The sequence below is a fragment of the Somniosus microcephalus genome, chromosome 25 (assembly GCF_052327205.1).
Source record: "Somniosus microcephalus isolate GS21.2 chromosome 25, FLI_Smic_1.0, whole genome shotgun sequence".
Lineage (NCBI taxonomy): Eukaryota > Metazoa > Chordata > Chondrichthyes > Squaliformes > Somniosidae > Somniosus > Somniosus microcephalus.
Window position 1 is genome coordinate 47,180,898 of NC_141011.1, and position 14,569 is coordinate 47,195,466.

Consider the following 14,569-nt stretch of genomic DNA (forward strand, 5'->3'; position numbering starts at 1 on the left):
CCGAGTGTTTAAATGTGCCTAGTGCTGTTCAAGTTCCTACCCGTAACTTTATTTTCACCGCTATACACATTACTTTTAACGTACTGCTTAGTATTGTACATCATAATTTGAACTATAACACCGCTGTTTATTGGAACATGTTCAATCTTGTTTACTCCTCCTTTTAGAAGATAGTCTTTACTCCCTTTCTTTATTGACTCCCAGGTAGGGTGGGTGGGTGCGTGGCCTCTGTTAGGCCGCTTTCAGTGCTGTTCTGTAGCTGGTCATTGGGAAATGTCCGAGAAGAGCTGGTGTGGACTTTTCACACGTCTACATGCTGCCGCTCAGCAACGTTATCCAATGTCAGGTTCACATGGACACTTAAAACACCCAGCTCTCCCTCAACGCCACCTCCCTCGACCCCCTTCACCGTCTCTGATTTGTCACACTGCTCGTCTGTCATCCAGTAGTGGATGAGCAGAAATTTCCTCCAACTAAATATTGGGAAGACCGAAGCCATTGTCTTCAGTCCCCACCACAAACTCCGTTCCCCAGCCACCGACTCCATCCCTCTCCCTGGGCAAAGTCTGAGGCTGAATCCGACCGTTCGCAACCTTGATGTTGTATTTGACCCCGAGATGAGCTTCCGGCCACATACGCGCTCCATCAACAAGACCGCCTACTTCCACCTCTGTAACATCGCCCCACTCCGCCCCTGCCTCAGCTCAACTGCTGCTGAAACCCTCATCCATGTGTATGTCACCTCTGGACTTGACTCACCTGGCTGGCCTCCCATCTTTTAACCTACATAAGCTTGAGCTCCTCCAAAACTCTGCTGCCCGTGCCCTAACTCGCACCAAGTCCCCTTCACCCATCACCCCCTGAGCTCGCTGACCTACATTGGCTCCCGGTCCGGCAACGCCTCGATTTCAAAATCCTATTCCTGGTTTTCAAATCCCTCCGTGGCCTCATCCCTCCGTGGCCTCATCCCTCCTTATCTCTGTAATCTCCTCCAGCCCTATAATCCTCCCCCCCCCGCCGAGATCTCCGCCTATTCTGGTCTTGTGAACATGCCTGATTTTAATCGCTCCACCACTGGTGGCCGTGCCCTCAGCTGCCAAGGACCGAAGCTCTGGAATTCCTTCCCTAAACCTTTTGCCTCTCTCCTCCTCTAAGACGCTCCTTAAAACCTACCTCTTTGACCAAGGTTTTGGTCGCCTGTCCTAATATCTCTTGATGTGGCTCGGACAACGCTCCTGTGAAGCGCCCTGGGACGTTTTACTACATTAAAGGCGCTATATAAATACATATTGCTGTTATTGTCTCAAACATTCCCCTCTTTGAAACAACAACTAACCTGCACTCCACGTCCCACAGCACTTTGGTTGATCAGACTCTGTGTTGGGAGGTAGCTACCCGTAATGTGATTTTAAAAAAAATACATTTTTGTAGCACAAGGTAAAGGACGTCACGTCCTCACTTTTTGCAGCCCGTGTTATCAGGAAATCCCAGTTCAGGTGCTTCACAATCAGCTGTGAAGCTCTCGCTATTCTGCCCTATTCATCATGCTCTCTCTCCTCGGAGTTCACTAGCCTGCTATCCTCCCTTAATCTCTCCCTCCATGTAAAGTCCCCAACCCATATTCACGGCCACCCCCTCGACCTTGCCATCTCTCGTGGCCTCGCTACTCTCATCGTGTCAATCGCCGAGAAGGCCATCTCTGAGCACTTCCTCGTATCGCTCTCCACCCACATCGCCCATCCCCCTTCCACCCCCCAACCCTACTTCCTTCTGTGTCCACCCCAGAGAAAAAACTCCCTCCCATCTCTCTTACAGCTGCACATCCCAACTGTCCAGCCTTTGGCCCCCCATTCACCATGACATTTTTTTGCAGCTACCGATCTGCTCAACCACACCCTCACCACCACCTTTGCTGCCCTAGTCCCTATTAAAACCATTACTCTCTCTCACCCCGGCCGCTCCCCCTGGTACGGCCCTCATCTCTGCTCCCTTAAGTCCAAGGGACGCAGACTTGAACGGATATGGTGGACAACTGGTTTAGCCATTCACCGCCAGATCTGGCTGGACCACATAAAGCATTATCGGGTCCTGCTCTGATCTGCCAAAATTGCTCACTATTCCAGTGTCATTCTGGAAAGCAATGATAAAGCCCGGCTTCTATTCTCTACTGCCCAGGTATGTCCTGTCCACAAAAAGCAGGACAAATCCAACCCGGCCAATTACCGCCCCATCAGTCTACTCTCAATCATCAAAGTGATGGAAGGTGTCATCGACAGTGCTATCAAGCGGCACTTGCTCACCAATAACCTGCTCACTGATGCCCAGTTTGGATTCTGCCAAGACCACTCGGTTCCACACCTCATTACAGCCTTGGTCCAAACATGGGCAAAGGAGCTGAATTCCAGAGGTGAGGGTGACTGCCCTTGACATCAAGGCAGCATTTGACCGAGTCTGGCATCAAGGAGCCTTAGTATAACTGAAGGCAATGGGAATTGGGGGGAAACGCTCCACTTGCTGGAGTCATACCTAGCACAAAGGAAGATGGTTGTGGTGGTTGAAAGTCAATCATCACAGCCCCAGGACATCGCTGCAGGAGTTCCTCAGGGCAGTGTCCTAGGCCCAACCATCTTCAGCTGCTTCATCAATGACATTCCCTCCAGCATAAGGTCAGAAATGGGGATGTTTGCTGATGACTGCACAGTGTTCAGTGCCATTCACAACTCCTCAGATAATGAAGCAGTCCATGCCCGCATGCAACAAGACCTGGACGACATTCAGGCTTGGGCTGATAAGTGGCAGGTAACATTCATGCCACAGAAGTGCCAGGCAATGACTATCTCCAACAAGCGAGAGTCTAACCACCTCCCCTTCACATTCAATGGCATTACCATCGCCGAATCCCCCACTATCAACATCCTGGGGGTCACCATTAACCAGAAACTTAACTGGACCAGCCACATAAATACTGTGGCAACAAGAGCAGGTCAGAGGCTAGGTATTCTGCGGCGAGTGTCTCACCTCCTGACTCCCCAAAGTCTTTCCACCATCTACAAGGCACAAGTAAGGAGTGTGATGGAATACTCTCCATTTGCCTGGATGAGTGCAGCTCCAACAACACTCAAGAAGCTCAACACCATCCAGGACAAAGCAGCCCGCTTGATTGGCACCCCATCCACCACCTTAAACATTCACTCCCTCCACCACCGGCGCACCGTGGCTGCAGTGTGTACCATCTACAAGATGCACTGCAGCAACTCGCCAAGGCTTCTTCGGCAGCACCTCCCAAACCCGCAACCTCTTCCACCTAGAAGGACAAGGGCAGCAGGCGCATGGGAACACCATCACCTCCAAGTTCCCCTCCAAGTCACATACCATCCTGATTTAGAAGTACATCGCCGATCCTTCATCGTCGTTGGATCAAAATCCTGGAACTCCCTACCTAACAGCACTGTGGGAGTACCTTCACCACACGGACTGCAGCGGTTCAAGGCAGCAGCTCACCACCACCTTCTCAAGGGCAACTAGGGTTGGGCAATAAATGCTGGCCTTGCCTCCACCTCACCTCCGACAACTCATGGACTTCTTTGTCTCTAAGATTGAGTCCATTTGTTCAGCTGCTTCTGCCAGTTCCCTTCTTTCCCCTAGCCCACCGGGCCAAACTTTGTCTAAGGATCCCCCCTGCTCTAGCCCTGAGCTCGCATCTTTCTCCAGTTTCTCTCTGATCTCCTCATGACCTTTCCGCGCTCATCTTGTCCATGAGACTCACTTCCTGCTCCCTCAACCCTATTCCCACCAAACTGCTGACCACCCAACTTCCTTTTCGGGCTCCCATGTTAGCTGACATTGTTAATGATTCTCTCTCCACAGGTACTGTACCCCTCTCGCTCAAATCTGCCGTCATCACCCCCTCCTAAAAAAAAACAACCCTTGACCCCTCCGTCCTTGCAAACTACTGCCCAACCTCCGACCTCCCTTTCCTCTCCAAAGTCCTTGAACGTGTTGTCGCCTCCCAAATACATGCCCATCTTTCCCGCAATTCCATGTTTGAATCCCTCCAATCAGGTTTCCGCCCCTGCCACAGTACCGAAACGGCTCTCATTAAAGTCACAAATGACATCGGTAAACTATCCCTCCTCATCCTTCTTGACTTGTCTGCAGCCTTTGACACGGTTGACCACTCCATCCTTCTCCAACGCCTCTCCACCGTCGTCCAGCTGGGTGGGACAGCACTCGCCTGGTTCCATTCTTATCTATCTAACCGTAGTCAGAGAATCACCTGCAATGGCTTCTCTTCCCGCTCCCGCATCGTTACCTCTGGTGTCCCCCAAGGATCTATCCCTGGCCCCCTCCTATTTCTCATCTACATGCTGCCCCTTGGCGACATCATCCAAAAACACAGCGTCAGTGTCTACATGTACGCTGACGACACCCAGCTCTACCTCACTACTTCTTCTCTCGACCCCTCCACGGTCTCTAAATTCTCAGACTGCTTGTCCGATATACAGTTCTGGATGAGCAGAATATTTCTCCAATTAAATATTGGGAAGACCGAAGCCATTGTTTTCGGTCCCCGCCACAAACTCCGTTCCCTAGCCACTGACTCCATCCCTCTCCCTAACATCTGTCTGAGGCTGAACCACACTGTTCACAACCTTGGTGTCATATTTGACCCTGAAATGAGCTTCCGACCACATATCCGCAGCATAACTAAGACCGCCTATTTCCACCTCCGTACTATCGCCCATCTCCGCCCTTGCCTCAGCTCATCCGCTGCTGAAACCCTCATCCATGCCTTTGTTACCTCTAGACTTGACTATTCCAATGCACTCCTGGCTGGCCTCCCACATTCCACCCTACGGAAACTTGAGGTCATCCAAAACTCGGCTGCCTGTGTCCCAACTCGCACCAAGTCCCGTTCACCCATCACCCCTGTGCTCGCTGACCTACATTTGCTCCCAGTTAAGCAACGCTTCAATTTCAAAATTCTCATCCTTGTTTTCAAATCCCTTCCTATCTCTCTAATCTCCTTCAGCCCCACAACCGCCACCACCCACCACCCCCCCACCCCCACGAGATATCTGTGCTCCTCTAATTCTGTCCTCTTGAGGAGCCCTGATTATAATCGCTCCACTATTGGTGGCCGTGCCTTCTGTTGCCTAGGCCCTAAGCTCTGGAATTCCCTGCCTAAACCTCTCCACCTCACTACCTCTCTTTCCTCCTTTAAGATGCTCATTAAAACCTACCTCTTTGACCAAGCTTTTGGTCACCTGCCCTAATTTCTCCTTATGTGGCTCGGTGTCAAATTTTTTGTCTTTTAATAATCCTGTGCAGCGCCTTGGGACGTTTTACTACGTTAAAGGCGCTATATAAATACAAGTTGTCGTTGCCCTAACAACATGCTTCTAGCGTTACTGACGTAGGATGGCACACGATGTCTCAGACAAACACCCTCCGCTGAACGCTGTGAATTTTTCTACTTCTCAAAACCTCAATCCTTATGGTCTCTGAGTGCGACTGACAAATAATTCCCTCCCAAGCACATAAAGCTAGGCTGACACTCCAGTGCAGTGCTGAGGGAGTGCCGCACTGTCGGAGGTGCCGTCGTTGAGATGAGACGTTAAACCGAGGCTCCGTCTGCTCTCTCAGGTGGTCATAAAATATCCCCCGGCACTATTTAAGAAGAACAGGGGAGTTCTCCCCGGTGTCCTGGGCCAATATTTATTCCTCAACCAACATGACTAAAACAGATGATCTGGTCATTATCACATTGCTGTTTGTGGGAGCTTGCTGTGCGCAAATTGGCTGCCGCATTGCCTACATTACAACAGTGACTACACTTCAAAAAGTACTTCATTGGCTGTAAAGCGCTTTGGGATGTCCTGGTAAAAGGCGCTAGATAAATGCAAGTCTCTCTTTTAATCACCTTCACCTGTCTACCTTGCTCGCCTCCTTTAAGATCCTCCATAAGACCAATCTCTTTAACCAAATTTTGGTCATCCTCTTAATATCGCCACATTATGTCTCAGCATCCATTTTGGCTCATTACACAATGGGACCGTGGGACAGTTTACTACGTTCAAGGCACTATATAAATTGCAGTTGCTATTTTGTGCTGTGGGTACTCAGTAACCAGGAACTGGATTGAAATCACCAAATCTTGTTTCACACACACACACAACTCTTGCAGCAGGCAAAGAGGCAAGATATTTTATCTCCTTATTCTCTCGGGAGAAGTGGCTGGTTTGCCCTCTGCACCCCTCTCTAACAGGGTGGCCAAGATCAGGAACTCATCATGTGGGAGGGGGGGCGGAAATGATAAATGTGAACCCAGGCCTGCCCTCGATACAGCTCATGGAGGTCCGATGTGAGGATGGTGATGGACGGGTATGGTGCTGAACCAGCAACCCAGGGGTCCCAAGTTCAATCCAACCACAGAAGGTAGCAAAATTATATTTAATGAATTTATTCATTTGTGGGCTGGCAATATAAAGGAATAACAAAACGTAAAAGCTGCTGGTTGGCTGATGTCCTTCAGGGAAGGGAACCTGCCAACCGTACCCAGTCTGGCCTACCCATGAGTAGAATACTGCATACAGTTCTGGTCACCACATTACAGGAAGGATGTGATTGCACTAGAGAGGGGACAGAGGAGATTTACCAGGATGTTGCCAGGACTGGAGAATTTTAGCTCTGAGAAAAGATGGGATAGGCTGGGGCTGTTTTCTTTGGAACAGAGGAGGCTGAGGGGAGATTTAATTGAGGTGTATAAAATTATGAGGGGCCTAGATGGAGTGGATAGGAAGGACCTATTTCCCTTAGCAGAGAGGTCAACAACCAGGGGGCAGAGATTTAAAGTAATTGGTAGAAGGATTAGAGGGGAGTTGAGGAGAACTTTCTTCACCCAGAGGGTGGTGGGGGTCTGGAACTCACTGCCTGAAAGGGTGGTAGAGGCAGAAACCCTCATCACATTTAAAAAGTACTTGGATACGCACGTGAAGTGCTGTAACCCACAGGGCTACGGACCAAGAGCTGGAAAGTGGGATGAGGCGGGGATAGCTCGTCCTCGGCCGGCACAGACACGATGGGCTGAATGGCCTCCTTCTGTGCTGAAAATTTCTATGATTCCATGACTCCAGTCCTACACTACATGATTGACTCTTGGTGCCTGCTGAGGCGTGTTGCTCATGTCCAGAGAACAAATAAGATGTGCCATCCTGGGTCAGTAACTCTGCAAACTCATGAGATGACTTGGTTGAGGATAGTTTGTGTCAGCTTTGTTCTTATCAAAAAGGGAAGCACAACCCATCCTCATTCTCCGACACCCCAACTGTAACACAATAAATTCCTGAAAAAAGGTGTCCAGTAACACACTGGAACTCCTCTTGGTCTGCTCTGATTTAAACTGCACTTTCATTTTTAATTAATTTCTCACTCCTTTTTCTATTTCCACCCCCCCTAATATCAGTCCCTCAGTCCCTCTGCATCATTCTCCACCGATAGCTCGGGCAGGCTGTTGCAAGATCTCTCTGCCTGTGAATTCTCTGCTGGGGACTCTGCAAGGATGACACGGGTTAGCTCATCCTTGCAACCTTCACTTGCTCGGGGAAAAAAAAGCTCCCAGATGAGGCGAGCCGAGCTTGAGAAACACCGTGTGAGGAGACAGCCCCTATCCGACCACTCCACTGCACTCAGGCCCAGTGACTCAGATCTTTTCTTTTAAAAAAAAGCCAAGATAAATGGAGTCAAGTCGACAAACCTCATTTAACACGAACAGGCTGCTGAATTAGGAAAGGTTATTTCTTTGCTAAGGTATGGGGCCGGGGGGGGGGGGGGGAACAATCTCATGAAATGGTCGAGTGCTTATGTGAATGATGCTTCGATTCCTGCTTTGCTCACTGCATCATATACAAGTTCTGAGGTTGTCAAAAAAAGAACCTCAATTTGAATGGGGCATCAGAAACAACTAGCATTGAACCGGTGCGATGTGACAGAACACTAGCTATTTAAATCTCACACACACCTACACATGGACTGTCCTCAGCTTCTGTCTATTTTGCAGCATAGGAACAAACACAATTACTACCGTTCGGCTTATTCAGCCTCAGTGTTATATTGATTGATATTTTAAACACACCCCTTTATGCTGCTTATAAATTAAACCTGTTTTTTTTTTGTTAAATGTATACACTTTAAAAAAAAAACCACCTCCACCAAACATAGAAAATGTAAATGTTACTCACAGACCAGCTGCCACAGGATCATTTACAATGCATCCACTTATCAAGCCCAAAAGCTGACGTTTAGTCCCGCCCTCCCTGGTGCTGATTGGTGCAATGACGTCAATTGAGCCCTCAGTTGGGCTGCGATTGGCTGCTCGCACTGTCCATCACGGGATGTATCATCCTCTTAAAGAAAATGTATCTGGTTCGGTTGGAACAATAATGTCCTAGTGTGGGTTCCCCCGCCCCCCCTCATGATCCTGGCGTTCTCCAGAAATGTAATCACAGCATTCAAGGCTACAGAGGGGTCTCTTTAAAACAGACCCAATGCAGGTGGCAGCCCTTGATAACAGCTTATCAAGAAGGCCAGAAACAACAAAAAAACACCATTCGAATTTAACTCTATTTCCAGACACTGCTGTAAAGCCAACAAGATATCAGACAAGCTCTTTGAAATATCCACATCAATGCAAATGAAATTCACAATGCATTTGCAATTTCAGAATCATCTGCTGCTTATACAGGAGCTGAAACCAACATCTGCATGTGCAAAGTAGGATTATTATGTTATTAAAAGGAAAAGGGTGGCATTGGCAATAAGCGGCCCTAGCATTAGGAACAAAAGGCTTGCCCTGTCGACTTAAAGCCTCCAGGGGAAATCGATGAAAACATTAACAGGTCTTTGGATTTCAGCCTCGATGTTTCATCCCTTCATTACTAATTTTTTTTCAATCTCTCCAGTCCAGGCCTTTGCTACATTTAGTACATTGAATTCCCCCGCCCAGTTATGATAGCACAATACCCACACTTACCTCCAGACCTTTCATGGTTACGTGCCCGAACGCAGGCTTGCAATAAAAACAAACAAAGAACAGAGAGCTCCAATCATTAAATTATGAATTACAATATTAAAAAAAAACTCCTCCTGTGTAACATATGTCAGAGTATCAGTCACAACCACCATTCACACATCCTTGATGCCGCCTCTGTTGCCATAACAAAAAAAATGATTATAAATTAACCAGGAAAAATGAACGCTCCTCGTCCCATTTGCATCAATACTTACGGCCCATGTATCAGAAACTAGGAGGTGCCGACAGCAACATGCAGCGCACAGGTTGAGATGAAGGAAGACGTGCTGGAAACAGCCCAGTCTTTCGCCCAGTGGACAGTGTCGATTAGATGAAATGCTCTGGGAAAGGAGAATTCATCTTCCCGTGGCATGCACGACCTGCAGAATGCCAATATATTCCCACAATGTGAAACGGACACAAATGCAACTTAAAACAGTGCCATTTTGATTTAAGGGGGCACAGTATTACAAGATAAAAATCAGGACTATAAGCACAAGCCTCAGTGCTTTTCAAAACGATTTAAATTTGTCACAACTCACTCCAATGTTCAAGCTCCTTGTGGAATCTTAAGTACCATGTCCTTTTTGGGCTAAATTGTGAAACAGAAGTAAATTGAGATACCATATCTATTACTCAAACTAAAAAACAGAACTAAAAACAGAAAATGCTGAAAATACACAGCAAATCTTTTATCTTCACAGGTGCCGAGTGGCCTGCTGTATTTTTTTCCAGCATCTTCAGTTTTAATTTCGGTTGTCTCGATCAACCTGTCTCCTAGACAAAACACTTCAAAACTACTCGACTAGAAGATGCATTTGAAACTGGAAATAAATCCATACAAGTTAGGTTTGGATTTTTTTTCCTTTAACACTTTCTGTACATATTTAAAATTATGCTTTCCTATCTAAATTAAATCCACACACACAGAACAATAACTTAATGTCAACTATGTATTACATGTACGTCGCAGCGTTATAGTACAATGCAGCTTTCACATAATTGTTAAGTTTCAAAAAAACGTACACATTGCATTCGATTTTACAAACAGGTTCCTCTTGATAATCCCAACTGCAAATTGTGTAGCTGATATATTTCTAAGCTAAAATCCCAGGATGTTTTAGGAGCATTTATCACTTATAGAAATAGTCCCAATTTGGTATTAAAAAAAGAGACAATCGTTGAATCGGAACTTGAAGGATTTTGCAAATGTTTTTGGAAATAAATACGATCATCCATTAGATTACAATTTGTCCCATTTAAACCCCTTTCCCTATCAGCTAACAACAACCACCTTAATATTCAACCAAATACTGCACAGTACATCCCAATCACATCAGGATTGCGAGCCCCTTACATTAGAACATAGATTGCTCATTTATTTTGAAATCATGTCACGGTTAAAAAAAAGTGAATAATTATTTTTGTCTATATATTTTTTTAAATCCTCTTTAAATCATATAGAGACAGACCACCTTAAGTGCCCAGCTCTCTGCCTGACTGGTAAACTGCATCATCAGAAACTGTGCACAACATCATGAAGCAACTCACCCAAATTAACTTTTTTGGATCAGAGGATTGAAGCAAGAGAGGGGAGGGGGGAGAAATAACAGAGAGAAAACAAATATATATAAATAATAATAGAGAGACACACACACTCCAAAAACAAAAATCCAGATGGATTGGAAAGAAGCAAAGAGAAGAAAGGGCTGCCATATCCCAAGGGCTGTCTGTCATGAGATCAGTGAATGAGTGGAGACTGAGATTGGCTCCTTCCTGCATAGGCGGATTGTGGGAGCGGAACCCACTGTAATTGCAATGTGTTGCTACAATGTGTTCCCGCGGTAGCAGCATGGCGAGTCCTAGTAAGAGGTGAGTGCGGCTTCATGCACATTTCTCTCTCTCTCTTTGTCCCCTTTCCACCATTTCAAAAACCACGAACCGGGGACAGTCTGCATTCTTCAAATTGCAGTCTTGCTGGGGAGATTCTGTGCTCGTTTAACCCTTCAATCTCTCTCTTAAACCCTGCCTTGTCCACGCTGCTCTCTTCTCTGGGCATTTTTTAAGGTTCCTCTGACACGAGTTTAGTTAGAGAGAAGGTGGGGTGCAAAATTGTCAGTAGGAATTACTTTTAATGCTTGTTACTCTCCATTTTATTCGGGGGAAAGTGCAAAACAAAATTCGCAGGATGTGTCGGCAGCGCAAATCTTCTGGGAGTTTATAAAGAGACAGAAAGAGTTGCATTTATATAGCGCCTTTCACGACCACCGGACGTCTCGAAGTGCTTTACAGCCAATTAAGTATTTTTTGAAGTGCAGTCACTGTTGTAATGTGGGAAACGCAGCAGCCAATTTGTGCACAGCAAGCTCCCACAAACAGCAATGAGGTAATGACCAGATAATTTTTTTTTTAGTGATGTTGATTGAGGGATAAATATTGGCCCAGGACACCGGGGGGAATACCTCCCCAGCTTGTCTTCCAAATTGTGCCGTGGGATCTTTTACGTCCACCCGAGAGAGCAGATGGGGCCTCGGTTTTGACGTCTCATCCGAAAACCGGCACCTCCGACAGTGCAGCACTCCCTCACCACTGCACTGGGAGTGTCAGCCTAGATTGTTGTGCTCAAGTCTCTGGAGTGGGGCTTGAACCCACAACCTTCTGACTCAGAGGTGAGGATGCTAGCCACGGCTGACATTGTGACAGTAACTATATTATACTAATTGGATAGCGCTTTCAAAGAACTGGCACAGACACGATATGCCGGGTGGCCTCCTCCTGTGCTGTGTGATTCTATATTGGGTGTTTAGGTCACACACACACTCATGTTTTCTGGGCTGTTAACTTGAGCTGTTTAACCAGCATTTTCATAAGCATATGCTGATTGGGTTAGAAGAAGAAGGGTGGGAGGAGGCTCATGTGGAGCATAAACGCCGGCATAGACCAGATGGGCCGAATGGCCTGTTTCTGTGCTGTAACACGTGGAATGGCTAGACCTGCCTGACTGGCCTTTCATTAACATTTTCTTATTTGTTAATCATATGCCATCACCCATCAGACTCCTCCCCCATAGTAACAGGGGCACAGACCCCTCTTTGAGTTGATTAGAGGCTGCTGAAGGCTAGGGTTTGTCTGGGTGATTGCCAGCACTGGTTTAAGCAGCCTCGGAATTAATGTAGGCACTTCTAATGTAAGCAAGTCGGACAGATCAGCCATCTCTGGCTTGACGTAGTAATTCACAGGTTACAGCAGCTACCAAGACCGAAGTCTCTGCCTTTCGGCCATCTGTAACCACTCTTTAATGTGATAGCGGTGAGCTGAGGTTAGTCGTGACTTGCACTCCCAGATGCAACATAGGTAGAGTTATTATTATTCCTATCACTTTTTTAGCCTCTTTTCTGGCCCCCTCTCTCTCGTGGTAATGAGCAGCTTTTTATTTGCTGTTTGAGTGTGACTGGTTGACACCCTGTCACATGTTGGTGAATATCGAGGGTGCCCTCCAATCAGCTGATGGCCCTCGTGAGTTTGTGTAGTGGTCAAGAAATTAGTGAACATTTTTTTTTGAAGAATGAATACTTCTCAAAACACCAAATGTACACACTGTAGCCTTTTTGAAAGTAGATCAAGGTTTAATTTATCCGCGGTCAGTGGATATAGTATTTTGAGGCTTGCAACAAGAACAGACCGAATTGGTCATCTGCACATGTTGTGAACTTGGGCAGGGTACTGAATTATATGATTTTTCATGACCTCAGGACGTCCCAAAGAGTTTATAACTATTGAAGCACTTTTGAAGTCTAGTCACTGTTGTAATGTAGGAAACTCGGCGGCCAAATTGCGCACAGCAAGCTCCCACAAACAGCAATGACCAGATAATCTGTTCTAGTGATGTTGGTTGAGGGATAAATATTGGCCAGGACACCAGGGATAACTCCCCTGCTCTTCTTCGAAATAGTGCCGTGGGATCTTTTACGTCCACCTGAAAGGGCAGATGGGGGCCTCGGTTTAACGTCTCATCCGAAAGACGGCACCTCCGACAGTGCAGCCTAGAGTTTGTGCTCAAGTCTCTGGAGTGGGACTTGAACCCACAACCTTCTGACTCCGAGGCGAGGGCGCTGCCCACTGAGCCACGGCTGACCCCGGGAGGATCATCAGTGGTGGAGTACAGGAAACTCTCGATTTACCGGCACCTAAATAACCGGAAATCTCGGTTAACCGGCAAAATTCAGGAGTAGGCTCAGGTATGTTTTACTTCGTATTACTGGCCTTCCTCGATCTGTGGCTGTGCAATCGGGTGTGGCTGAAGCTGTTGCTAAGCAACAGGGACGCTTGGATATTGTGGCCATTGTTCTGCACCTGTTGCTAAGCAACAGGGTTTGTTGCTTTATACGGAGCTCTCAGCTCCGTATCTTTTACTATAGCGTTCGGTTATCTGGAATTTTTGATGAACCGGCACCACGTCGGTCCCGTCGGTGCCGGATAAAAAAGAGTCTGCTGTATATAATTAAAGGAGGTGCTTCTGAGTTAAGGTGTCCCAAGAATAAATTCTGTATTTCACAGTTCTCCATGAATTATTTTCGGTCATTTGTGCACAATAAATATATTTTTAATGGGGACAAGTGCCAAGGATATTTTCGTGCTTCTGTAGGTTGTTTGAGCTGTCAGATTAAGTTGCAGCTGAGCCGACAGCAGTAGGTAGAGATAGGATGAAGTTTCAGCTCTGTAACCTGACTTATAAAGGTGAGATTTTAGAATTGTAACCAAGGATGCCAGTGAGTTAATTGGTGCACTGGATTGTCAGTTGCAAGGTCAAAGAGTGTCACACTCCAGTTTTAGCTGGATTCCTTTTGTTGTGCTAAAATGCCTCTATTGCAATTTGTATTTCGTACCAAGCAGGATGTGTGAATTCTTCATCTTTGTTAAAGGGATTTCAGAGCTGGCAACCAGAAAAGTGGCAGGCCAGAAAAAGATGGTATAATACTAGTGTCAGCCGTGGCTCCGAGTCAGAAGGTTGTGGGTTCAAGTCTCGCTCCAGAGACTTGAGCACATAAAGCTAGCCTGACACTCGAGGGAGTGCTGCACTGTCGGAGGTGCTGTCTTTCAGATGAGACGTTAAACCGAGGCCCCGTCTGCTCTCTCAGGTGGATGTAAAAGATTCCCATGGCACTATTTCGAAGAAGAGCAGGGGAGTTATCCGCGGTGTCTTGGCCAATATTTATCCCTCAATCAACATAACAAAAACAGATTATCTGGTCATTATCGCATTGCTGTTTCTGGGAACTTGCTGTGCGCAAATTGGCTGCCGCGTTTCCCACATTACAACAGTGACTCCACTTCAAAATGATTTCATTGGCTGTAAAACGCTTTGAGACGTCCGGTGGTCGTGTAAGACGCTATTCTTTCTTAATGGTACTAAATGAAAAAGTTCGCCATTATATTTGTTCCTCCTGTTAATTAAATGTGTTTTTTGCTCCAAAAATAAAGGAATTATTCTGTAATTTC

The 14,569-nt window shown here is 46.6% G+C and overlaps 2 protein-coding genes across 4 annotated transcripts in view; one reads left to right on the plus strand and one right to left on the minus strand.

Moving 5' to 3' along the window:
- klhl17 (kelch-like family member 17) overlaps nt 1-10,766 on the minus strand; it is a 102,891-nt gene extending 92,125 nt beyond the window's left edge. Inside the window, exons 1-2 of one of the 2 annotated variants that reach the window (XM_085967332.1) lie at nt 10,622-10,766; nt 9,286-9,450 (exon numbers count right to left, since the gene is read on the minus strand). The gene's annotated coding sequence lies outside the window, so the exon portion shown is untranslated. The remainder of the gene's footprint in view (nt 1-9,285; nt 9,451-10,621) is intronic. The other variant, XM_085967331.1, reaches the window with a different exon arrangement.
- A 35-nt stretch (nt 10,767-10,801) lies between these two features.
- The window catches only part of noc2l (NOC2-like nucleolar associated transcriptional repressor), a 221,235-nt gene continuing 217,467 nt past the window's right edge, over nt 10,802-14,569 (plus strand). For both annotated transcript variants that reach the window (XM_085967329.1, XM_085967330.1), the window contains exon 1: nt 10,802-10,942. In XM_085967329.1, the coding sequence (XP_085823455.1) occupies nt 10,902-10,942 (41 nt within the window). In that variant the 5' untranslated portion in view covers nt 10,802-10,901. The remainder of the gene's footprint in view (nt 10,943-14,569) is intronic.